Source organism: Phalacrocorax aristotelis, chromosome 19 (assembly GCF_949628215.1).
Source record: "Phalacrocorax aristotelis chromosome 19, bGulAri2.1, whole genome shotgun sequence".
Lineage (NCBI taxonomy): Eukaryota > Metazoa > Chordata > Aves > Suliformes > Phalacrocoracidae > Phalacrocorax > Phalacrocorax aristotelis.
The window spans coordinates 1,244,444-1,270,786 of record NC_134294.1 but is presented as its reverse complement, the minus strand read 5'-3'; the positions used below and the strand labels follow the sequence as shown (position 1 = coordinate 1,270,786).

The window sequence follows — 26,343 nt, the reverse complement described above, 5'->3', positions numbered from 1 at the left end:
TCGGAAACACCACGCAAGAGGCTGCTTGCAGGACAAAACCCAAATCTTTATGTCCAAAAGTAGCTCTTATGATATGGCATTCTCCATTATTGATGAAGGGAAATTATTACAAGATTATTTCACTGAAATGAGTATGATTTGTCTTAAAGTAATTCTACTGCTGGATTTCTTTAAAATAAACAGAAAAAAACCCTACAAAAAAACAACAACAAAAACACAAAAAACAAAACCAACCCAGCCAAGCCCAAACCAAAAAGCCACGAAACCCTACCAAATACCGGTATTTTTTACAGTATACTACATAAAATAAATGAAGATGACAGGTGGTATGGGGGCTTTGTTGTTAATACCAGTACGGTTTCATTGAGAAAGAAGTTCTACCAAAGTCTTGTTGGGAATTTTAAGCATATCCGAGTTCTCGGACAAACTTCATTTAACCTGACGAATGACACTTTGCTTCTTCCTCACCTCCTCTCTCTGCCCTACAGGAAAATGGGCTCCTCCGATTTTATTTCCGGGGTGATTACTGGGGCTCGTAGCAAAAGCCCCATGATTTTTCCGCTCCCATTTTCGGCAAGCAGCACGGAGTTCTGGAAAAAAGGGAGCTCAGGAATGTGCAACTGAGGCCCTGAGAATACATGTGAAAAGGCATGGAAAGGACAACCAAATTATCTTTCATCTTTATTGCACTAAAAATAGTGGTTTCGTCTGTGGGTCGCCCGTATCTCAAATGATTCATCCTCCCGCCCCATGCATGACATACTCTATAGAGAGTACAGTATGCAGGGGAATATATAATTTCCCTGTGTACACACTACACAGGGAAAACACCGACGCAGCTCAGAGTCACTGCGCGGTGGTATCAGACCACAGACCTCTTCCTAAACCAGCCGCCCTCCGCCAAAATACACATATTTGAAAACCGCGGTGCGTAATCCGTGTGGAAAACCACACACGATGACCAAGCAAATAAAAAAAGCAGTTCCTGGGTGCTGAAGACGGTGCTCTCTTCCATACCTCTGTGCTACGCGACTTCTGTAAAACCTAGACAAACTACATAGAAAAATCATGAAGTACAAAATGACCTACTTGCTGCAAACCCAGATCTTAAATACGCGATGCCGCTACTCGGGTGATAAACCGCAGAGACCTTTGGTGAATGAATTTGTCAAGGCCCTCCGATCACGTGCCACTTCCATCCTAATTCATTTTTTTTTTCAAGGACTTACTCTAAATCTGCATCTGCCAAGGGCTTCATATAGAAGCTGAAAAGGAACCTAGCTGAGAAGTTTCTCTCCTTTCCCTGAAACATTAAATTTTATTTCAAACTTGTGTTTTCTTAAAGCCTAGAACCGAGATACTCCGAGCACTGGTGTCTATTCCTGTAACATATCAAGGAGTGATATTTTTTCACACTGAAAAGCTATTTTAGGTCATTCTTCACAGTTACTTTTGTATTTTACATTAATTTAAATTTTTACAGTCCTATTTTCCCGCAGGCATCTGGATTATATCTTTGGAGAAAAGAACTGGAAAACAAAACAAAAAAAAACCCAACCAAAAACCAAAACCAAAACCCCTTCTTTTTCCTCCAAAAATAATTCAGATATTTTTAAAGTGGTTTTTAAAGTGTTGTATGGGGTATAGAAAGGATCATATAAACCAAATTATTTATTACAAGTTTTTGTACATTTATGCTCCTTCGGTTTTGCTTTTTTTGCATACATACATATGTATATACGCACGTACAGACACATACGATATCGAGGACCGAGCTAGCAAAAAAAACCACCCCAAAAAAATCAAAAAACAGTCCGCAGCTCAAGCCTGTCGATCGCTGCTGGGAAAGCCACAAACCTTGAAATCGTAAACTCTCGTCAGAGCTGTACCCCAACCCTTGCGACTCACCTGGGGGGAAATCCACGGCCAAGCCTGAGCCTTCCTGCTACCACAGCTACTGCCCGAGTCTCTGCCTTTCTCGGCCCAACGGGCACCAGGCAGCACTTTTGCACTTAATCCTGCGCCAAGCTCGGCTTTGCAATCTCTTGAAAGCAGGCTCCCTGGAGGAAGGGACGATCACAAAACTCTCCTCTACGGCCCAAAAAAAGGATGGGGCCAAAGATGCTCCAGCCCCGAACTCTGCATGTGGAAGAGACGGAGCCGAGAACCCCAATCCCAGTTCTTCATGCAAACAGGGGGAAGGAGAAAACCCTGAACAGCAGCTTATGTTTTTCTATAAGCAGCTTATGTTACTGCATAAAGTACAGTTAATTTCTCCCATCTACAGCTTTTCTTCCTGTTTCCCAAATAATTAAAAGAGCAGCTTAAAAGCGGAGTTTTTGGCATTAAAAATATTTGCACTATCCCACCAGAAAAGCAAAATATTACTTTCCCAGGGCTGTGCTGAGCTAGCAAAGCTTATAAATAACACCGGGCTTCCAGCTATTACCCTTCGAAAAAAAGAAATGAATAAAAGGAAAACACTATCATACGCTCACAAATAAACATCGCTACGTTTCTAAGCTACATTTCCCCGATAATCAAGCTTTATAAACAAACACGTAGGACAGTGAGCCAAAAGCACCTTTCCCAGATATTCAATCTACCATCAAAACATTTCTTCCTCTGGATAACGGGATGTTTCACATGAAAAACAAACCTTCCTCGATTGGTTTCCAATAAGAAACTATTAGAAATGCGCAGCCACTAATATGCTCCAACAAGCCAATCTTCAAGACTCAGGAGGCAGGAAAGAGATGGAGCCAACGGACTGGAGATATGGCCAGTAACATTTTCACTCACGTGGAACTCTTTCAGGAAAACCCACTCTCATAGCTGCTACATAAAACCACAGACACTTAAAAAAGGACCCAAAAGCCCCCAATATTTCTTCTTTTCCCACTCACATGCAACAAAAAGGGTCTTCATCCAGCATCATTCATTTTAGGAGGCAAAAAAGTGTTGCATTTTTTAAATTTTATGGTTTTTAGGTTGCATGCTCTATAAACGTATTGCTTTTTTAAAAACTAGACAATTTCCTTATGCTTGGAAAGCGCGCTCCTTTCAAAAGCAACATGACCGCCGCGGCGCCAGCCAGATACTCACAGTGCTGTACACAGCGGAGACGGTCGGAGTGAAGATCCGGTCCTCGAGCGGCTGCTGAACAGGACCTCGGGGGATTCTGCAACACAGCAAGTTAAGGAAAGCAGCGTCGAAGGAAGGGTCGTGTTTTGGGCGACAGGCGCAGCCAACGCGTGGTCCATCAACGCAGCCGGTCACCCCCCACGCTCAGGCAGGCACACAAACATCTCTGAGGCACTCACACGCAACCAGGCAGCCACGACCCTTCAGGGTTTTCCAAAAGAGGAGCAAAGTGTGGCTTGTAAAGGCAGATGTCACCGACAAATCCAGTACAAGAAACTGAAAGCAAGCAAATCGCCAAACAATCTGCAAAACCTTCGTCCTGTCAAGAGAATCCCCCACCTCTTTGTTTTTTATCTATGGGGTTTTTTAAAGAGTAAGGGAAAAAAACCAAAACCCACAAGCCCTTCGCATTCAGCGAGACAAACCCTGCTGATCAGCAGGGCATTTTCGGACAAAGGCAGCGCCTGTTTTGCTAACCACGCAGGAATCGTGGTATAATTGTTTCCTTGTTTGCCTCTCTTCAACCAGTAACTCCCTTTCCACATCCACCCACCAAAATTGCGTCTAAAAGGGGCTGTCAGATTGATTTGAGGTTTTGATGCTCTGCTGCAGGGTTATTTAAAGGCAAATTGCAATAGTCGTCTTAAATTGGAAAGGTATTGTGGGAATCTAGGGGGGAAGAAGCGGGGAGGGGGAAGGCTTTATGCAACAAATAAGCCAGAAACTGTTTTACTTGCAGAGTAAATCAAGGGGATGCAGGTATTTAGAAGAACAAAGCTTCCTGCCTCAGCTAACACTTGCAGCCTGAGGTCCAGCATACGACTACCCAATTCCTGACACCCACCGTCATAAAGAAAAGCCACGCTTAACTTGCTGAAAAAAATTTCCACTAAATACCATATTCAGATTTCACCTTTTTGCTGTTTACACTTCATACGTCAAAGCCTCTTGGAAAACGAGCGCAGCCTGACTGAGGAAGTTTCTCACACACAAGCCAGCAACGCAGACCTCGCGTGTTAACGTGGCGGCAGATGCTCAAAAAAAAAAAATCAAATCACGAAAACACTTCTTGGGTTTTGTATAAAAGAGTAAAAAACCACTCATAAGTTAAATCTTCAAGCTAACCTGCGCCGGTCGTGCAGGAGTTCTCCCTTTGCACTGCAAGTCTGAGCTCCAAAGGAACGCCGCTGCCCAAACCTTTGCAGGAGACACCCTGCCAGCGCTGAGAAGGCTCGACAGCCACCCGAGCTCCACAGTCCCACCCGCTCCCCTTCCTTAAAACATACAACATTTTAAGGCTGAAGGAGGGAGTGCTCCGAGGCGACCTGCATCGACCGGTCGCAGCACTCCCCAGGCCGATCTCCTCCTCCCAGGCCAGTGCTAAGGCAGAGCAGAAGCAAATCTCCAATATCGCACTATTTTGATGCCAAACACACCCCTAAAAAGGTCCGCCCTCATGAAGCAGACCGAGAAATTGTCCTAAAAGCTTCCAGTTCTGTTATATATTTGCTGTTTGAACTCCAGACACAATAAAACCCCTGCACGATAGGATTACGCACGGAAAAGACCGCCCCTGACCTTCACAACACCTTTGCACATAAGTAATGTCCCCGTTAAAGCCTGGCAGGTGTAAAACAGGACGCCCACGGCCAGCTCCAGATTGAGAGAACTGAGATGAGGATCTGGCACCTCTGGCTCCCAAGACGGTGCTCCCTCAGCCTACATCTCTTTTTTTGCTTTTAAAAAAAATAAGTTTCAGGGTCTAAGGCTTGCCTTCGGTTTGCAGACTTGCCAGCTCACGCGTAAGTGGTATCAGTTGATAAAACAAAGAGGTTTTTAACAACAAAATTCGATGTTAAATCCTAACCTCAGCGAAGCAATGAGATTTGCCCCAGACTTAACCAGAGCCGAGGCGCCACTCTTAGCCTTCATCCTGAGGATCTTACATTCATTCCTGAGTTTCGGAAAACACCGACAGAAAGCCAAAAATCGGGGAGAGGAGGATTAGAAACACGCCGCAAGACAGAACGAAAACTCACAAGTTCCCTGCGCACCCACCCCAACCATCTTCTGATAGGACAGGGCGGAGGCTCGGTTTTACGCTGCCACCCTTTTGTCACAGCCAAGATTTCCAGTCTCGAGGCGGTTTTGACAATTAATTGAAGCAATCGCTGCTTCAAAAGGGATCGCTCCCGAGTTTGGAAAAACTGTTTCGTCCCTGAGAAGGTTGGGATTTATTTTCTTATTTTAGAACTTATATAAGCCAGGAGAAAATAATCTTCTTTGAGCAGAGTAACCTCTCTTTTTGTACCCAGGAAGAGCTGCCTCAAGGAACGAGCGGGTTAAATGAATTTTCAGAGTTTGGGGTTGCCATTTAAGATCACTTCTGCAAAGCGACGGTTCCCATCAAGATTAAAAAGAAACCTTTTCAGTCCTTTTTACCAAAGGACTTAACCTGGGTGCCAGACTGATAGGGACAAAAACCCTTTAAATTCCAGTAAGCCTTAATGAAATACAATGGTTGGAGAACGCGATTATTTCCAGTAACTTCTGGCATCTATAGACTGACTCTCTGCACAGAGCTGGGCCGGTGGGAAGGTTACCACTTCCCTGCAAGCCTCCTAGAGCTTGATTCTGCCCCCCTGGGAGAAGGGACTTCCCTCCTTCCCCTTACATCTGCCAAAGGAGTCCAACCCGGGCTAACAGTTGCTGTTATCACAGAAGTGAGCCAGGGTGACCGCAAAAGTTCATCAGCAGACTCTTGCTAACGAGGCTCTTTTTCCTAGAAGCGGGTTAAGAGCGACAGCACGGGAGGCTCCACCACGGGACGCGAGTGCGTCACGGCAGGCAGGTGGGAAGCGAAACCTCATCCAGCAGCATCTCCTCCACGTCCACAGCAAACCATCCTCCGGAGCACTCCTTTCACTACACAGAGATTTCGGTACCATCTAGAGCTGCACAAGCCGAGGTGCGATGCAAACTGCACGAACGGTGCCCTCCCGCTGCCCCCATCACACGCGGTAAAGTTTAAGTGTCAAACTACAACCCAGCCTGGCTCTATTGCAGCACGTAATTAACCACAGTGCGAAGAAAACAGCGATGTGCTGAATAATTCAGGCAGCTCTTTCATGTTACTGTTCCGGCATGCTTAGATCCAATTCAGCAGGATCCTGTGCCCTCCCTCCTCTTCCTCCCCCTATATCCTTGCCACCCCCATTACCCTCGTCAGCTGCACTGATTCAACCATTCGTGCAGCCACGCTCTGAAATGATCCGGGAGGGTGGGAAGGGAGGGTGGGCACATGGAAAAGCAAAGCCAAACCCAAACCTCACACCGTTTTCAGAGCTCCTTCCATTACCGCAGGGAAAAAAGACCAGGCGGGCGATGGATCAGAAGAGCAGGAGCAAGGGGAACCTCTTAAATCATATCGGCAGCCGGCAGGTTAGTAAAGTGGAACTACAGTCTCCGCTTTTCATGCTGTGTCGGGCTGAAAGATGCTTTACAGCTCTCCCTCCTCCATCAGCATCACACCAAAAACCAGAAGGACGGCAGCCAGTGGGTAGCACTGACTGGATTCTCTTCGTTGCTGTTTAGGGCTCATTAACTCATGAAATATATATTTAAAAATCCACGTAAGTGAGATACTTCTGGCAGATTAATAGAAGCAGGCACAGATGCAATGGGAGTTCCACCTAGTCCCCATCTGGCTGCAGCAGTGATTACAAGCCAGGGAATTTCAGGAGCTATTAAAGACCCAGTGGGAGAAGGCAGGCAAAGATAGTAACACCGGTCAGAAAGGAAACAGAATTTTTCTTGAAACCAAAAGTCTCCATAAAAAGAGGATCTCTTTTAATTAGACAGCCATAGCCACGCTCTGAGGAGAGGGAGAATACGCGACTTCTCTGTAAAGCGATTACAGAAAAAACCCCAGACTAGAGCTGCCCGTCAGCCAGAGCATTCGGAGGCACTGACAAACGCAGAGTCAAATAAAAGTCAGGAGGAACTGCGGAAATCCCTGAAATCTCGGCCTGTTCTAATCATGCTACAAAACTGAAATACCGCAAGATTTCTCTGTGCTTTTACAGCAGTGACTAACCTGAAAACATGCAGAAAAATTAGCTCTTACAGCAAGCATTTGTACAGGTTTTTCTGCTCTGTTCTGCTTCCAAGATGGGAGGCAGAAAGAAAAAATACTATTACATTTTCTCCCAAAATGGATTCATTTCCCCTCAATCAGTGCTGCTCACCTAAGCTCATTTTCAGCAACCCGCAACCATTTTATCCTGAGCATGCACTGATGGCCTCTTTCTTCTCTTCAGCTGACGGTAACGAGTAAGCACCTTCTCACCTGAATAAAAGTATCTGGGGGTACCCAAGGGCACGTACGCAATCGCATTACACAAAAACCATTCCAGAACTAACCATTTTTAACCCTGCACGGAAACGGAGCAAGTCTCCCACCAGCTACCCCTGGGGTTAGATAATCCCGATGCGTGTCCCTGCTCGTACTGAAATTGTGTATTAAATGACCGAAACAACACAAGATAAAACCATCAAGCAATATTACAGAAGGGCAAGAAACCACATCAAATTCAAGCACTTCTTTCCGCTTTTTGGTGCAAGGAATTTTTAAAAAACCCTATGAGTAGAGAGGTATTTGATGGCAGAGAGCTGTTAAAAGAACATGTTTCTCCTCTGCGGCCTCTTCTCTATTTAACATGCAATTAAAATGCAGGGGGTGAACATCCGAACGGCAGAAGCACCGAATTTAGCAGGTTCAGAAACCACAAGGGCTCGCTTGAAAGGTTAAAAGGGAAAAAGCTATGCCAGTCACAGCAGCTTGCTGAAACTTCCCCCGCACCACCCCATCCTTTGCAGCCCCTGTCCTCTGCTCGCTGGGCAGAGCCTTTTGTTCGGCATGCTCGACCCCACCTGGCAGCGAGCTCCCGGAGAGCTTCGGTAGCGAGCCCGCTCAAGCGCCGAGTCTTCTCCCCGTGTTCGCCGGCAGCGAAGCCCACGGCCGCATCCGCGCTGCCGGGGATGACTTCTGTCTCCTGCCCGCCTCTCGCCCTCGCAAGCAGAGCTCTCGTAGCACGCTTGTGGTCTTAAAGAGGTAGTGCAATGGGGGTCTTAGCGATACCTTGGTGGGGTTTTGTACCAAGCGCTTCCACGCTGCAGAAACCCCTCTGCTTCATAAATCTTTCTGCTGTGCATGCAGCGGAGAAGGGATGGCAGGTAGCATCAGGCTCCTTTTAGCAAGTTCATATAGGATAAAAATCAAACCAGGCTTACAAAAGAAAGCATGAGGTAAAAAGACAAACTCACCTACAGCATGTTGTGTTTTAGAAATCTGCATTGCAATGTACGAAGAGCTTGGAAAGCTTCAAGCTCCCTATTGGAAGGAGAAATAAATCGCAGCGCAAACTCCTCAGCAAGAAATTTTGCAACTTGTTTGCCTCCGCCTCCCGCTCGCTACCCCCAAACGCAGCAACGCACACCGCCACGAGCCCCTTGAATTAGCAAGTACTTGGTGAATCAATTTTCCCTTCCAAATAAATGCCTCTTTTGACAGGTCCCGTGTCAGAAGCCAAGGGAAGGAAAGCTGGTAAAACAAACTACAGCTTTAAAAAACAAAACCCAAACTCCACCAAGTGACATGTCACATGTGAAAACAGATAAATATATGAGATCGAAACAGTGCCATCCCTCTCTCTCCATGCTGAAATACTTACTGCAACCAAACAAACCTCATCCAAGGAGGAAAAAAAAAGTAAAGTTATAAAGCAAACAACTCCAGACGTAGGAAAAGGGAGGATTAATGTTGCCCGTGCAACCATAATTCAACCCCATGTACAGAGGGACTAAGGGCAGAATCAAGCCCGTAATTACAAAGACACATGCTGGCTTCCCCCGGTGTCCCTGTCGGCTCCGCTTTTTCAGCTGCCTTACAGGGATCTAGCACCTTATGCCCTTCATAGCTAAGCAGCTCTTGCTAATAATGAGAGATAATTAATACTACAAAATTTAATATTACCAATTCAAGGACTTCGGAAAATGCTTAAAGGCTTAAGAAGAACCTAATGAAATGGCAACTCACAGCTCAGCCCTCTCCATCCCTCCGCTGCCTATATCCAACGGCATATCCCAGCCCCAGGAACTGCACGCAGCCCAGACACCTAACATCTCCCTTCCTTGCCGACACCTCGTTTCATTTTAGGGTGGGTTTGGGTTTTTTTCCCCCTTGTTCAGGCTCTTTTTTATCTTTTGCTAGTGGATTCCTGACAAGGGGGCCATGCCTTTTGGTCGAACCTCAAAGGAATGAGCTGGCCCTCTGTGTTAAAACAGTGGGTTTATTTTAGTTTCCTTAGATGGATGCAACGGGTCTCACGCAACAGGATGAGATGTCAAAATAAAGTATGATTCAGAGCCCTGACTGTATCACAGGTCAAAACCGAATGGGGGGGTGTTTCAGTGTTTGCTGTTTTCTGTTATTGTAACAGGGGAAAAAAATAAATACAACTTTTTGCTGGCACGAGCACTCGGAAATATGGTCAAAGTTAAGAGCCACAGGTGGAGAATTCCTTAAAAGGCGGCGTCAGCTTCACACCAATACTTAATTCTGATATTAATGACATACTTCTGGCTAGTCAAGTGTTTTAGAAATAAAGGAACACGATAAAAGGTGTTTGTAAAGTGGCAAAAAGGGGGTTTATTGTTTAAAATTACCAAGCTACGTAACAGAGCAGTACATCATCGTGCTCCTATTCCTGTAAATAAATGCAAACCATACTTCCAGGATTCACCACCTTCTGTAATGACTCGTACCCAGAAGAATCTTATGGCAAAAGCTATTATTAAGCTTGTTTCAACGTTTTATGGCCTAATATAAAGCTCCTAACTGCAACACGTGTACTCAATGTTCACAGCTGAATTGCCATTTGTCAAACATATAAATTTTAAGTGGATCAATGAAGTGTTTGTGTAAACTGCCTTTTTAATCCTTCAGGTTATTTTGTGTATTAAACGATAACATCGAATCCTCTTTAAGTTCTCATTTATGGCCTATTTTATACTTGTAACAAATACCTTAAATAAGGTATTTATCTTTTGCTTTTGCCCCTGAAATGTACTGCCATAAATATTGTTGATCTTTCACGCAGTCTCACTGGCTCCTTTATGAACTGCAATTGCCTCGTCCAAAATTACCGACTGCAGGACTCTTTCCTTGCTCCCCGTTTGAACTATTTGACGGTAACCGAAAGCGATAAGGCTCGCGATAAGGCTGCCATTTAAGTGCTCCTCATTAAAGTATCATCTCCCGAACTTTGTCCAGACCCAAATGTTACAAGCAGCGAGGATTTCGCTACTCGTCCCAGCTTATGCCATACTCTAAACGAATACTCTTCCCATAATAAAACTTTTCTCGAAATTAATCTTAAGCTTTTTACCTAATTACGTGTCATTAATCTCAGCACTAGCTTTCAAATGATCCCAAACGCTTCCTTTCCCTGCTGCCTGCCACATAATGTCACCCGATCTGCGCCTGCACTGAACTGAATAGGAACGGGGCAGCAGCGAGAGCTTTCAGAAGAAAAGGGGGACACAAAGCCCAATGAACCTCAATAGCTGTTGGAAGACAAGCTTTCCACGGCTCCTCTGAAAATTGCAGCTTGGAAGGAAAACCTGACCTTCAAATGCTTCCTGAAAAGTGCGATCTCCCTCTGCTTCCTCCAGCAGCGCCGCTGCTGGGGTCCAGCATCCTCCAGCTATTCAAATTTCTCCTCCTTCCCCTTCATGAGTGAGTCCCGACACGTTTCGGAGGTGCTCCGATGAAGGCTGCTCTGTATCTGCGGATGCTGCCGTTCGCGGCTCCACGTCCGACTGCACCTCCAAACTTCAGGGTGGCACAAAACGCCTGACGCGTAACCCAGCGCTTCTTCCTGACTAAACTTGCGAAAGCTGCGCTGCAGCAGCCACCTTCAAAGTGCACGTTCTGTTTATACCCGAGCACATCTCCAAAGCCTCCAACTTACATGATTTTTTTTAAATACCCATTCCACAAAATAACTATTTCCAAAGTCTTTCTTCGCACGCACATCCACTCTGCAACGTGTTTTTGCCCCTCGCTCACCCTCCTGACGTGCAGGTAACGTACTGCGCCACGTTTTTTGCATTAGCAATGCCTTCACAACCCATCTAATACCAAAGCAGGAATTCGAGATACTACTTCCCATCTGGCTAATCATTAATGATGATAAATTAGATCAGGCCTTCCGTCAGTCTCTGATACACACCAGACATCATCGCTGTGTAATCCAACACTTTGCTACTTATCACCATCATTTCCTTTTTAGGCTTTGGTCCACGTGTGATACGTCTCATAGTCAAGCCAAAGAGGAGCATCAAAGTAAGGCTGGGGGTTAGAGGGAAGATAACAACAGGAAAAAAAAACCCTCTCTGTTGCAAATTAACCATTTCCAACATCTCATTCACTCCGTAATGCTTTCAAATCAAATCAGCAATATTAAAGAGCACCAGCTGTAGGCAGCTGCAATAGTTACACCTGCAGACGAGCACCTAATTATCTAGAGCTCATTACTTTCAGGCTCAGTTTTGCATCTCTAAATTAAAAAGAACTGGAGACAGCTCACCAGCACGTAAATCATCCCCAGACCTCACCCCACCCTGATGCATTTCGTTCAGCCAGCAAGCCGTCAGGAGTGAGCTATCAGGGGAGCTGTCAGCCAATATACCAGATCAGTGCAAACGCCACAGAAACCCAATCAATTATTTTGCCCAGTACAAATGCGTTTCTAAGGGCAACCTGATTTTGTTACTTCATCTCTGTCTTCTTCAACTGCAACCCAAGCAGCAACGCAAATCGTCTATTTTCAGCTTAGACCTAGAAAGGTTGTCTGAGGTAGAAGAAACTGTGTCTAAACCCCGCTAACCCTGCTGGGGTTTTCCTCGAAGCGTGAGGTTGTGGGTGGGGAGGCAGGTCTGGAAGCGGTGGACTGAATATTTCTGTAACTGGGAACCTTGTCCTATGCGTATTTTTAACCACAGCATCTCCAAGAGGTAGGTTTTCAAAGCACAGCCTGAATAAGGTTAAATCCAGGTTTGGACCAAGCTGCAAAATATATTGAAAGAAAAAATAAGCCACAAAGGCACCGTGGATCCTGTCTGTGCCAGCTCGGGTAACGCAAGGTGAACAACGTGCCAGGAAAGCATCTCCTCCTCAGCTACAGAAGACTTCTCAATAGCTGACTTGTTTTAGCCTAATGTAGTCCACTCTCCTCCATAAAACACCAGCCACTTCCATATTTTTTAAATTTATATTTTATTCTTACAATATATGGACTCTTCTAAGAGATGGAAAAGTCAATAGATTTCATCAGCTCCCTTCAGCCAGAAAGTCAAGGTATTACCTCTCCAGAGAGGCAATGGCATCATGGGGAATATGCCGATGTAGCCTTAAAATTCCATTTAATTTTAGGAGGGTTATTTATGATTGTACTTGTCCATGTTAATTAAAACTCCCATTACGCTGCAGAAAACAGGCTACGCTCAGGAACTCGCAACAGCCCCATTAGTCTTCAACAGTCCTGCCCTGCTCGGCCACCACTCCTACTGCTCGGAGTGATCTCTCATGGTCCTCTAGCCACAACCCCAGGACAGGGACCTTATAAAGAGCCCAAAGTATTAAGGTCGAGGAAAAGGCTCAACAGGGTGAGCCTTGGTGAGAAGCACTAAAACAGCCTGAGCTCTGGAGGGTCTGCCGTAAGTCACAGGAAAGGTGCCAGACAAAGCCTGCACTCCAAAACACACCAAATAAATCATGAGCAGGCATGTGTCATGCCGTGTGACACTGGGCTAGCTATCTCGTACTATTACACAGAACTGCTACAGATCTTATCTGCTGGGGGTGGGGGGCCCTGCTGCTCTGATCAGTTATTAAGCTTTTCTTTGCTTTCTGCCCAATGTAGACAGCAAGGCGTGGGAATGAGGGGTTTAGGTGTTGCTGCTCCCTACATCTGTATATTAAAGGCAAACCTGGATTTTTGTTTATCATCTGAAGATCTACACCAAGACGTCATTTCCTTATTTCTTAAAACACGTACGAACTGATCAATATGTGTAGTCCCAGCAGTCAGTGTATTTGTAAGCATCCTACAATGTGTACACGCACCTCTATAGGTGATTCATCGGTATATAAAAATGGGGAAGAAAGCCCGCATCCCCGCGGTGTTGGTTCGGCGAGAGCCGTGTGCCCCCAGCCACCATCCATGTGCTGGGAATAAATGACATCAAATGTGACCTGGGCAAGGTGTATGTCAACCTGCTATCAAAAATGGGGCTACGTGCTTGGAGAACCCATTTCCAGCTACTGCAACTGCAGGCCAGGCAACTGCAAAAGGTCTGTGGGTCAAGAAACCACCAAGGTTACCAGAACACCAAGACAGGGATGCGTAAGGAAATCAGTTTTTAAATTGCCCTCTCCCTATGGCACAGCAGTTCCATACCCGAACTCTCAATACTCACCTCCTAACGCTCAGTTCCTCCTCTCAGACTTTTCATTTCACCTTTTAAAAATCCAAATCCAGCACCAGGTTCCTTCCAGGGGAGGAACTGATTCAGAAAGCAAGCAACTCAGGTGACTGGAAGCACTCAGAGCTATTCCAAGCCAATCCCTAACCTGAAAGAGAGGACAGGCAAGACTCCGCTCTCAAGGCTCCTCAGGGCAAAGGAAGTCACAGATAGCATCTACAAGAAGTCAGGTGGCATTAAAGGCAAATTACTGTCATGAAGGTGTAATCTAAATAGCAGGCGCCTGCGGGCAGGACACAATATGAGGAGATCTAGTGTTAAGACATCATCTGGCAGCAGTGCTGCCAAAGAGGTGGCCCTGGCCTCTCACGGCTACTTGCCCCGTGCCAGCGCGAGCCCAGTCACCACCGCTCGGTCAACCAGAGCGGATTTGGATTAAAATGAACCTTTTCTTCCAAACTTTGTTCACCACCTAGCCACGCCAACAACTACATCGGCCTAAAGGACAGGACGAGGCAGGAACGGCGGTGGGGAGGTTGCACCATACAACGCTCTTGCTGTAGTTTCCCTTAGCGCGTCCTGGCGTATGGCAGAAGCTGCAGGGATGTGTTAAGCACAGAGGCAGCTGCTGAAGCTGACCTAAACATAATGATCCTAAACATTATTACAACTTTAAACCACTGCACAAAATGGTTTTGTCGAGGCTTGTTTCGCACTCCCAAATGGGAATGCAAGCAGATCCCCTTTAAGAAATTATTTTTCTGTAAGAGATGACGACAGTCTAAACCTTCAGTAACTGAATTCACAGCATGACAGCCATCAGAGCTTTACAAATCATGCAAGCCTTGGAAGATTTATTCGAAGGATGGAAGTTCGACAGGGCTCGGAAAGGAGGAGCAGGTACACACAGTAAGGAAACGAAGCATTGCTGCATTATACCACACGTAACGCTCTAACTTGAGGCCAGGAGAGGACTTTACTGAGGCATCACCCGAAATGAAGACGGTCCAGGAATTTCAGATGCAGCTCACATTGCATAGCTGGGGATAGCAGGGCGCTGAGCTGGGAAGCGATAGTTTTGACTGTCATTTGTCCGGTTTTGGGCCCCCAGTTCAGGAAGGACATGGAACTGCTCGAGCAAGTCCAGCGAGAGCTATGGAGATGCTCAGGGGGCTGGAGCATCTCCCTTGTGAGGAAAGGCTGAGAGACCTGGGTTTTCTCTTCTCCAGGCTGGACAGACTGAGGGGGGATCTCATCAGTGCTTACAAATATCTGAAGGGTGGGTGTCAGGAGGATGGGACTGGGCTCCTTTCAATAGTGGCCAACGCCAGGCCAAGGGGCACCGGGCACAAGCTGGAACACGAGAAGTTCCCCCTGAACATGAGGACAAACCCCTTCCCTGTGCGGGTGCCAGAGCAGGGGCACAGGCTGCCCAGAGAGGCTGTGGGGTCCCTTCCCTGGAGACATTCACCCCCCGCCTGGACGCGGCCCTGCGCCCCTGCTCTGGGTGTGCCTGCTCCAGCAGGGGGTGGGACGGGCTGAGCTCCAGAGGGCCCTTCCAACCCCCGCAATCCTGGGATTCTGTGATTCTGTGACTCCAGCTATGCTGGAGAGCTGCGAGGTGATTGCAGGTATGACAGCTGAGACCATAGTGTGGGTTGGGAAGCGTTTGCTTTGGGTTGAAGAGGCTGTTCCCCACGCTCACGCGCATCTCTTCTAGTAGGACGACCCATATTGAAAGCATCAGCTCACTCAGCTTAAAATAAGAGGGATGAAAAAATCTCAGTAGGATAAAGGTAATAACTAATAGCTTTAAGTTTCTTTTCTTCTCAGTTACAGAAAAGCCATCCTCCATTTGCACTCATCACCTGAGGAGGCCGTCCCTGCTAACTGGCAGACTTGAAGGCACCATCAGTTAACAGTCTGGAAGCTACAAATACAGATACAAAACCTAAAAATCACTAAACCTGCCTGAGTAATAGGCTTTTAGGTGACCAGTGACAGTGATATTTCTCCCAAGATTAATCTTGTAGTTTGGCAGCAGCTGCTAAATCACCTTCTGTGCTCCCAGAGGATCCAGACATGTGCACGGTCTCACGAAAGCAGCAGGTCTCCCACCCCCAGTGCTGGAGGGTCAGCAGTTTGTGGATGAGCTACTCCGGACGCTAACACTAACCCAAGAACTTGATTCAAACAGGAGAAGCCTTCATGATTTCTGATCAAGAGGCTCTTCCAGACATTCTCACATTGCAAAGTAATTAGCATTTTAGTGGCAGTTCACAAGCCTAAAGAGCTCAGCCGCTTCTTTTAATTAGAAGATTTTATGGAGCTCTTACACCCCTGTTATTCCCTGAAATGTGACACAGTTCTGAAGTTCCCGTCACCCAAATACTTATTTTTGTGGCCCTGACAAAAATAAAACCAGCCTTAGAGTCAGCCAGCAGGTTGTCTACCTCTAGAACAAAAGAGCTCACCTTGCTTAATGCAGCCCTTCTAATATAAAACCCCTCATCTGTCTGTTCAAGCAAAGTATCAGCTTCTCTAGCAGCAAAATTTATTGTGCAAGTGACTGAAGTCAGTGGCTCTTCCCCTTTTACATGGCTCTTACAGTGCTCATCTCACACTTCCATTGCGCAAGGGACAATCCTGGAAGAGAACCAGAATCAGCAAGGGAAAAGCCCAAGTCCTGCCTCCAGCAATTCCTCCATCAGTTCGTGTCTGGGTGGACAGGTAGGGGAAAGAAACGGAGACTTCAGGGATGCTGGAGCTTGCAGTTTAAGAGATCATTTAGCCCCACACTCCACCTCCCCTGGAGAGTCACTGGAAACCTTCTGGCAGCACTGCTAAAGGGGCAAAAGGGAACAATTCCAGGTCACAGAGTAGACCCAGTGTCTCCCCGGGAAAAGGGAAAAAAAAAAACCCAAAATCATTGATCTCTGCAGGCACGGTGCTTCCCTTGCCCCTGCCACAAGCACTTGGCTTCTATGGATCAGGTTTCATGGGATCCCAAAACCAACCCAGCTGCTAAATGGTGGCAAGCCACCCCAAGACACCCACATGCTTCTGCCACCTCCCTTCAGTAAGGACTAACGATCACGAGACACTTTGGTGTCCCAGCTCAGCCTGGTGATTCAACAGAAAGCGATTTTTTTTTCTTGGCTGGGTGAAGTTTTCGGTCGATTCCGTGAGCTGATGTAAATCACTGCATGCTCACATGATCGCTACATCCCAGGCAAGGGAGCTAGCATGAAGACGCAGCCCAGCGACAGCCGATCAATCCTTTCAGCTGCAGCTCACGGGTACATCTCTTTAATCCTAATGTGAAACTACATCCATCAAAGCACCTGCCTTCACCCCAGACATCCAAAAACCAACGTTTTGAAACAGAAGTCGGCACCTTTCTCAGCTGAGGCAGGATGCTCCGTCTTGCTCAGCGGCTTTTCCTCTTTTGCATTCGAGTAGAGGAACTGGGTATGGCACGAAGTTCAGCTGCGTACACACAACGCTCTTTAATGCTTCCTCACCTGTTCCCACACCTCTGCCAAGCTGCTGCAGCCTCTGTCGGAGCCAGGCGTAACGGCCCCGAGGGGCCAAAATGAATTTTGTAAGCTCTGAGAAAGCAAGCAAGCAAGCAAAGCAATGGGCATGTTCACACCAGCTGAAGTCACAAGTAGCTCTGTGATCCTCTCAGCTTATATTTGTCCTTCATGTGACAGAGCAGGGAGGTAAATCTTAGTAGGATGCAGCTTATTCCTGAGAGGGATGGAGTTTGTTTAGGTGAAGGAGATCAGTGAGCGCTCCTTTTCAGAGCAAACGGGCAAGAACGAACGCAGACACCCACACGGACCGTATGAGCTTCAAGGCAACATGCGCCAGCGAGCCCTAGGACAGGCACACAGAGCTTGTCATGCATTAACAAAAGAAAAGGCAAAAGGAAACAAGTGGGAAAAGTGACACGATCTGAGAACAGTTTTCCCACGGCTTCCCCTGAACACAGAGATTTTTCTCTATGGTAGTACCTGATTTGAAGTCTTAGAATTCTTTAATTAGTAATTCATTTCATTAGCTCGTTAACACACTGAATCTTTCAGATGTTTTACATACCACCTTGGACATGCCGGTTCTTGCCCACGTTCTGGAAACACGTTTTGGGGAGGGCCCTCTTCCATCGCGAGCCGTGTCCTGCGGTGCGCAACCCCATCCTGCCCTACTGAGCGGGTCCAAGTCCTGCAGCTACACCTCTACAAATGCTTCCATTATAGGCTAAAAACAGAAAAACCCACAAACCTAGCTGCTACAGTCAAGCCAAGCCACGATAGATGTTTAGGATCAGGCCATTCCTCCACCGACCCTTGACCAAAGACGTGGCTATAAACACGGCGTGCACTAACACCCAAGCGGTGACGGACAGCTGCCCCAGCGCAGCTGCGCGGGCGCCTATGTGCAAGGCTACGCAGCGACGCTCAAGAACTCGAACATAAGACAAGGTTACTCACGGGTCAAGTTGCATTTCGACGTTATCTGCCAAGCTGCAGGCGGCTACGCCAAGGAATTTTAAATTGTCCAGTTTCTGGTTTAGGGATTAAGCACGCTGGGAAAGGAGACTACCAGCACGGGGAACAGGGAGCGCAGACAGATCACAGACAAGGTTTAGCAGGGGTGCTGATGAATTACTGTAGCACTCCCTATCCCATCTAGTGCACTGGCAGGCACAGTATTTATGGGAAAGTGATATCAAGTGGAGCACTGAGCACTAAGTTACATGCAGGGTATCTTTTTAATGGACATCACAAAGAAAAAATAACCGTCAACACTGGAAAAAAGTAAAATCTAAGTATCTACCATAGAAATCTACACAGGGGGTTCTCAAAACTCAATATACGAGCCATTCCCAGCCGGCACAAAGAGCCACAGGGCACATGTCTCCACGTAGGCAGTTACCTCCAGTCATCTGAGGACTCCAAAGAGAAGGGAGGGGAAGGGAGGAGGTGGTCATCTGCGCCCAACTGAATGAGGTTCTTCAACAAAAATTCCTGAAGGTTTTAACCTAACAGACCTAGAGACAGAAGGCCGAAGTCCTCCCTCTCATCCCTGCAGAGGTAAACCAAGAGATAATTGTCATTTAGCCTTCCTCCATACGAGACTTCTGCCCAGAAGCTGCTGTGCACGGCATCAACGCCTCACTTGTAGCTGCTAAAAAGCTCATCTCCTCCATAGGCATATATGTTTAGGGTGCCTATATAATAAAAAGAGGACATGACCAAGGGACAAGACTTCTTAAAATAACCCCTAGTGCCAGACATATGGGGCTGCTACCCAGAGAGCTCCCCCTCTTTTGTGTTGTACAGACAGATCATTTCATATGGAGGTCTTCAAAGAAGGAAGCAATGCTGGTACCGGAGGATGTCAGGTCTAGAACTCCTTGCTCAGAAAGAAAGCTCCAGCTTGTGCTACTTCAGTGCACGGAGTTATCTGGCACAGCTTGAGAAAGAATAATTTATCAGCAGCTTGTGAAATTGGCTGCACTCTGTTCTAAATTTATGCAAGATATGGTGTATTATCTTGGGTACTGGGCCCATGTCTTCATTAGCTGAAGAAGTCCCTCGAGGTGGGAACCAGTTTTGAGGCCCAGGATCCCGCGGCGCCGACGGGCAGCTCCCCAGCGCTCATGCGCTGTGTGGCTCCCGGCAAAGCTCCTCGGGCGGAGCGGGACGGTTGCGCCGGGAGCTCCTCGGCAGAGCTGCAGGCACCAGGGACGAAGATCACCGGCTTGGTCCAAGCAGGGGAAGCGTTTTCAGGCATTTGCCCTCCTTGTAGCAAGTAACCGTATCGATCGCTAGAGAGGTCCCATGCACACAGATACTTAGATCATCGTTATGAACCTCCATGCTGGAGACCGTCTGGTTTATGGGGAGATATTAAAGCCTCTGTAATTCAGGAACAATTAAAGCATCCTCACGTTGCACAGTGAAAATATGGAGTGATGTAGATTTTTAAGCAGATTGAACTTTGAACAATTTTTCACGGATGCCCAAAACACCGCACGTGGCTTTCAAACAGTTACTGCATCCCTATCCACATAAAGAGCTCTCATTCCATAATCCTTTATAATACTTTAAGATTAAAAGCATCCCGCCCTTCCCGTTCCTCCCTAGCCATTTCACTCTTTGTCCTTCTCTATCTTCACAGCAAATAAAAAGATTACAATGCACTAAGATATTTCTCAGCGAATAATGTCATTTGATGGCACAAGAACTTAAAACTGTAATAACTACTTACGCAACCAAGCGGTTTTAACACAAGCCAAGCATTTCCGCGGTCAGCTCTTACCTGCGCAGCATGAACAGAGCCTTTATTTTTCAAGTGAGGAAAAGCTACGCTGAACCAGAAAGTGGCATAAAGAAAACGCATTTCAAGAGCAGTTATGCCACCCACTACCAGTAAACTAACTTTAATTTCCCCAGATACTTCTGAAATATATTCCTTAAATACTGTAACAGAAACAGCAATTCAGGAGCATTTATAAGCTTTGCATCCAAGTTTGAAGAAAGTCCTATCTAGACTTTGCAACACCTAATAAACACGATGGGTTTATGACTTTTCCACCTATGACTAAAAACCAATACTTTCTCCTTTAAAAAAAAATAAAACTGGGGCTCAGCACCAATACCTGCAGCATTTGGGTACCAATTCTGCCGGGAGACGTTTTACTAACCACGTCCTTGGACCACCCCGCAATCCTGCACCCGTTTCCTAACCTTGGCTGTTTTCTGCGACCGGCGCCGAGGGCAGGCACAGCCAGACCGGCACCCCTGTACACCCCAACCCAGACGAATCACCCAATCCTTCGCAACAAATGATCAGAATGCAAAAAGCAAGCTACCTTGAAGCTAGGCGAAACCTCACATTTTATCTAATGCGCTTCGGTTAAGTCTGTGTTCCAAAATGTCATTTTTAAGGACCTGTAGACAAGCGCTTTAATAAAATTTAAGATTCTGCAGAGGTAATGGAGTTTTTCTTAAGACAAAAGGGAAAATAGATTTTGCAGAATTCAAAAAGCATTTGAGAACAGCGTAACTAACAAAGCCCTTCAGAGATCATCTCGGCTAATTAAAACCTCGGATGTCCAAGCCAAGCTAAGCTCTTCACAACTACTTTTCACATGCATTCACTAAATGGATTAATTGAAAATATGGATAACGATAGAATAATTCACAGTAAACACACATGCAATGTCAAGATTTACTTAATTATGTCCACATCCGAATGCTTCTAAAGCATGCGCAACGCCTGTGGATTTGTATAAGGCTTCCTAGGCACCCAGCATTGGGTCAGAGTTTGCTGGAGAAGCTGCTTCTCCAATTAAGTGAAATATCAAGCACGATGTCTTTTCATATTTTAAATATACTCAGAAGTGACTGCATATACATCTTGTGATGCGTCCCTCCATATTTTACGAGCATATTGCCAAGAGAAAGTGTTTTGCAAGGTCAGCTATTTCATCAGCCATCTTCACTTTTATATAACGCCGCCTTTCTTCCATTTCATACCACGGATTATTAATCTTTACCGTATGCCGATCACAACCAACAGCGCTCCTGAAGGGGAATCCCAACTGGAAATCCCCAACAGGATCTCTGGACCTTGAATTCTGATTCATTTAATCAAAGTTGCTATAGACTGAGGTAGTTGGCCTTGCCTACATAAACAGGCTTTTTCTTTTTGTTGTTTAAATGGACACTTACATTTGAGGTGGCTTATACCAACCACGCTTAGAGACGCTTCTTAATGCGTCAAGGAGAACAGAATCAAGGCCTTTTATAAAAATGAGAAACCAAAAACCTTTTGCTAGGACCAGCGAGGATCTGTGCACAGATAAAGAACAGAGAAGTCTGTTTCCCAAGTAAAAGCAGTTACTCAGCTAGATGGGTAAAACGTAACACGAATAGGAGCTGCCTCGTCCAGCGAGCCTGCAATGCCACGCACCATCTCGCGGTAACAGCCCCACAGCAGCGGGGAAAACCACACCGCTTCACGACTTTGAGGACCACCTTTGTCGCAGGTCGGGTTATCTGGTGCTGTGGCACTTGAGGGAAAGAGAACAGGTATAAAAACCGGCTGATATCCACAAATGCAAGTCCCCGAGGCACCCCATGGATGATCCTACTGACAGGAGGGAGTTTCTTTCCACTGTTTCACTAGAAAATAAACTCCCTGTTACAGCACAGAAAACAGCCCTGAAAAAGAGAAATCCTTTTGGGCTTATCTTCCTTACTGAAGGGACTGGGGTAGTGAAGCTTTGACTGTTATTGCTGCTTCCAAGGGAAAAAAACCCTCCACCCAAGGAAAGCCCCCTTCCCACCCAAAACACAAGCCACGGGGCTCCCTCCTCTTAGGTTTCCATAACCAAAAAGCTGGTGAACTGAAGAAAGGAGTCAGCGCGGTTCTTTGGGCCGGCAACGGAGGCAGGCACTCTTCGAATGGAAAAACGTGAGCACTCTCTAGGACCCTCCAAGCAGCAACGGGAATTTGAGATGTGCTGAGATACGGAAACACGCACAGCGAGGCCATTTACTGCACAACAGGCGCAGGAACGGGGCCGTCGGCCAAGAGGAAAAAGAAACATTAAGGCCAAAGAACAGAGCTCAAGCAAAAAACATTAACGTTTTGCCATGCAGCTTCTATTAAATATTACCGCAAAGCATTCATTTTCTTATGGATACACTCCAATTTCCACTTGATTGTTTTAATTTCATGTTACTTTACCTGGCGTTTACCTGATCTACTACATTTTAAGGTGTCACCAAAATACATAGGGAAGGATCAGCTTTCGCATGTTTTTACTGCCGTTGGGTCTATCATACTCTTGCTGCTGCAGAAGAGGGACTGTTATATTCCTTAAAGTTAAAAATAGTAATAATAATCATCACATTTTTTCCTTCAGTGGCCCCTTGGCTGCGGATGTCATTGGAAGAGCACTTGACTCTAGACCAGAGTTTCTGTTTCATGACGTCTTTTCAGAGTGTAGACACTGGTTCATGCACTCAGAACAGACTAACACGTCTGTCTCTGACCCCGGACGATTCATGCACAAGCCGAGGTCCCACCTGGGCCTTCCACACAGGACTGGAGGACATCTCCTCTGTTTCAAGCCACCCCTGAGGCACAATGACTCACAGCATCCCCCCAGCCTTTTATTGCAAGCGCAGCTGAGCTGCGGGCACATCTCTATAACCTCCCGGAGACAAGGCAGGAGGAACAAGGCATTTCTTAACTTCCTAAAACTGTCACAGCAAGAACCATGAGAAACAAGGTTTGAAAGACAAGCTGAGCGAGCAGTTAAGTTTGTTCTGTTTAAATTTCAGCTACCGCCCTTTCTCCTCCTTCACCGTGAGTCTATCAATGCAGGCTGGGTTGAACACTGCCGGGCAAGCCACTGTCTCCATGCTGGAGCAGAGCATCCCCGGGTCAGCCCTCACATCCTGCCTTAAGACACGCTGCCTGCTTTTGAAGCCCAATGATTTTTAATGCTCCTCAGCCTTTAAGGGTGAAGCATGTACATGGATCTAGGTGCAAAGACGTGGAGCGTTGCAATGCCTTGCTGCCCAAATGAAAAGATTCGGCTCTGAGCCCAGTGCTTACACGCTTTGCACGGTGAATAATGAGGCAGGCGCTAACGACATCTCTGCTCATCCACGCCAGCCAGCGGGGAGGAGCTCAGAAGAGCTGTCTGCCTGAGAATCTGCCTTCCCCTCATGTTTTTGGGGCCTCCTCAATCACTGAATTAGCCGGCTCACAACACCACCTGCGACGGCTTCCGGGACTCGCGCGCTTCAGTAACTCCTTTGAGCAGGGACGGCTGGCTTGCTCTTTCTTTGGAGAGATGTGATGGTGGAGCATAAAAAAATGGGCATTTATGACATTTGGGAAAAGAGAAAATAAATTTTGGGTTCTCATCCCCAAAAAAAGCTTTGAAATACAATAGCTACTTAGTAAAGCAGGACTATGAGAATTAGTAAGAGGATGTGAAAAAGCAAGCAAGTTTATACGTATTTCCCGGCAGAAGAGCTGGAACTGAAAACAGAGAGACTGGGGGGGAAAGTAAGGAAAAGGATGCAAGGACCTACAAAAGGAGAGTTGATCAAATTCTTTGAAACATTTGAAAACCCACGGGGCTACCCCAGCAGCTGGGTGCGAATCCAGCCACTCTTTGTACGAGCCCACCGATAAAACAAAGGCAGCAGCTCATTTTGCCATTTTCTGACTCATCTCCTGCTTTCTGTACTTGAGCCATGTCAGGGAAACAGAAAAGCTTTCTCCAGGATCAGTCCAAATAGGAAGGCGACTGTTGACCCAGCTTTAGCAGCTGCAAGCATTTTTATCACCACATAAGTCAAATACACACATTTAATACGCTGGATTCTTCTACTCGGGAGGTGTTCCACGGGTGCTTCCGCCAGTTCAGCTAAGCTAGTATTAACATGCATGCAATTGGATTTTATGTTTTTGGAGTAGGAAAGGCTTAAGGGAGTAAAACAGGGACTGTCCCTTCCCTTGTCTGACGGAGCTGTCCCTGGTATAGTTTAGAGGGTCAAGACGTCACACAGTTTGGTCAAGACCCCTGCTAACCCAGCTACATCAACCCCCCTCCAACCATCCCACCGCTGCTTCCCACCTCCACATTCCAAGAACACTCCCAATAATTAATCAACTGACCTGAAAGTCCTGGGCCGATGGTTATAAATTATAAAAATCTCTCGTTACTCAAAACTAATCAAAACCGAGTCCGAGCACCGGCGTTTTAAGCCCGGAAGCACCACCACGTCTGCGTGAGTACAACACATGCCTGTGGAAATCGCCACAAATATGCGGCGCTCAGACATCAAAGACAGGAAAAGAAGAGCAGTAAAAAGGGCACCCAAGGTCAAAACGTACGCCAGGGCTTTTAAACCCAAGATTTTTATTACAACAAATCTTCCAAAAAGGCTTGCAGAGGAAGACAGCAGATTTCACCCCGCCACAAAAGAAAACTAAGCTGAACAACTCAGAAAACCTACTTTCAGCTGCCGTAATGAAGCGATCGGGTGGATTTTTGCAACAGGTGATGCTGAAGTGCTTCAAATGGGGCTAAGCATGCAAAAATCCAGCAAACTGGGTCTGATCCCAAGGTCCAAACCTTCTGCCACCGAAGGAAGAGGCTGGCGGGGCAGCTACATGATTTCACTCACTGAAGACGTGAAGAAAGCAACTTATTTTTACTTTGTTGGGAAATTTTGGGCATAAATTACAAAAAAAAAAATAGTAGAAGGGAAATTTGAGTGCCGTCTCACGGACACATTCCATACTTTTTAAGTAAAGCGAAGGCCCCTAGGCCTTCAAATTCATTTCCCTTTTGATCCGCAAGAGCCTAAATTTATTAGCCTTCTAGACACGCGGCAAGGCTCATCTCTTTGTACAGGAAATTGGAAGGAATTCAGACAAGGCTTTATTTAAAGTTCAGACTCCCCCTATTGGGCTACGCTGCCACACAGTGATTTTACCCCAGACATTTACTTACAAAGCTAACCCCCCCAAAAAAAAAAAATAGAACCAGACCGTCTGACAAGAATAACAGAATTAAGACAACACTTACCAAGGCGCAAGGCGTGTTTGCATTGCGTGGCCGACCAGTCGTGAAGTTTTCCCTGGCTAAAGTTACCCTTTCTGAGTAATTAATGAAATACTAGATTATATTTTTTTTGGTCATACGGTGAAGGAAGCCTTTCAAAGGCGAAGCTAAATTTGAGATGACGGAGAGCTTCCTCCCCAAGAGCAACAACACGAACCAGATCCACGTCTTATTGAGTGGCCTCGAAGTATTTCAAAACCTGTTTTATCCCATATAATGGGGTGGTGTCAAGAGGTGGGAGATAAGAAGAGAAGCACCGACTCCTATTTTGCACGTGTAGGTATACACTGATTTAGAAAACACTACAAAAAAGTTGTAGTAAAGCATCACTGAAATGATGAGATGATGGAGTGTACTGCAATCAGACAGATCCATGCCCCTCCAGATAGGTGGCAAAGAAATGCCAACCTAGGCACATTGTCCAATCTTACATCCCTGTGTTGCTGTATCTATCTGAAGTTGGTTTAATTTATTAGAAGACTATGGATCTTAAAGCCTTCAAGTCCTTAAAAAAAAAAAAGCGTACGCACACATGGGTACTTTCTCATCGGGAAAGTTGGGCAATCGCTCTTTCCCAACTGCGAGGCACAGGACGGCTGGTGGGGAGTGATGAACAGTCGTGTCTGGGGCTACTTTTTCCAGCTTGAAACTGTGTGCTCAGCATCCATCTATTAAAAAGTTAAAGTCATCCTCCATTAGAGGAAAAAATAAGTTGTGCTTACATGACAAGTATTTCTCCTGCCACTTGCTCGAGCCCCTCCATGGGTCTGAATGCCATTTTTCTCCCTGCTTGTCACACGTTCACTACAGAGCATTTCGTTATCCTCTAAAAGATGCAGAAATACAGCCTCACTTTTTTGTCTGAACTCCACAATTTACACACTGGTCAAGGAGATGTCAGCTGAAGACAATGCAGCTTTACATACTATTAAAAATTGGTTTAGAGCACCAAAAAACCCAACTATTTCTGGGAAAAAAGGGTG

The 26,343-nt window shown here is 46.3% G+C and overlaps 1 protein-coding gene across 12 annotated transcripts in view; it reads right to left on the bottom strand.

Annotated features, from left to right (window-relative positions):
- Nucleotides 1-26,343, bottom strand: part of EIF4G3 (eukaryotic translation initiation factor 4 gamma 3) — a 152,259-nt gene that overhangs the window by 105,413 nt on the left and 20,503 nt on the right. For all 12 annotated transcript variants that reach the window (XR_012663736.1, XM_075114085.1, XM_075114075.1 and 9 more), the window contains exon 2: nucleotides 3,106-3,181. Coding sequence is in view for 11 of the 12 variants with exons in the window: in XM_075114085.1 (XP_074970186.1) it covers nucleotides 3,106-3,181 (76 nt within the window). In the remaining variant the exon portion in view is untranslated. The remainder of the gene's footprint in view (nucleotides 1-3,105; nucleotides 3,182-26,343) is intronic.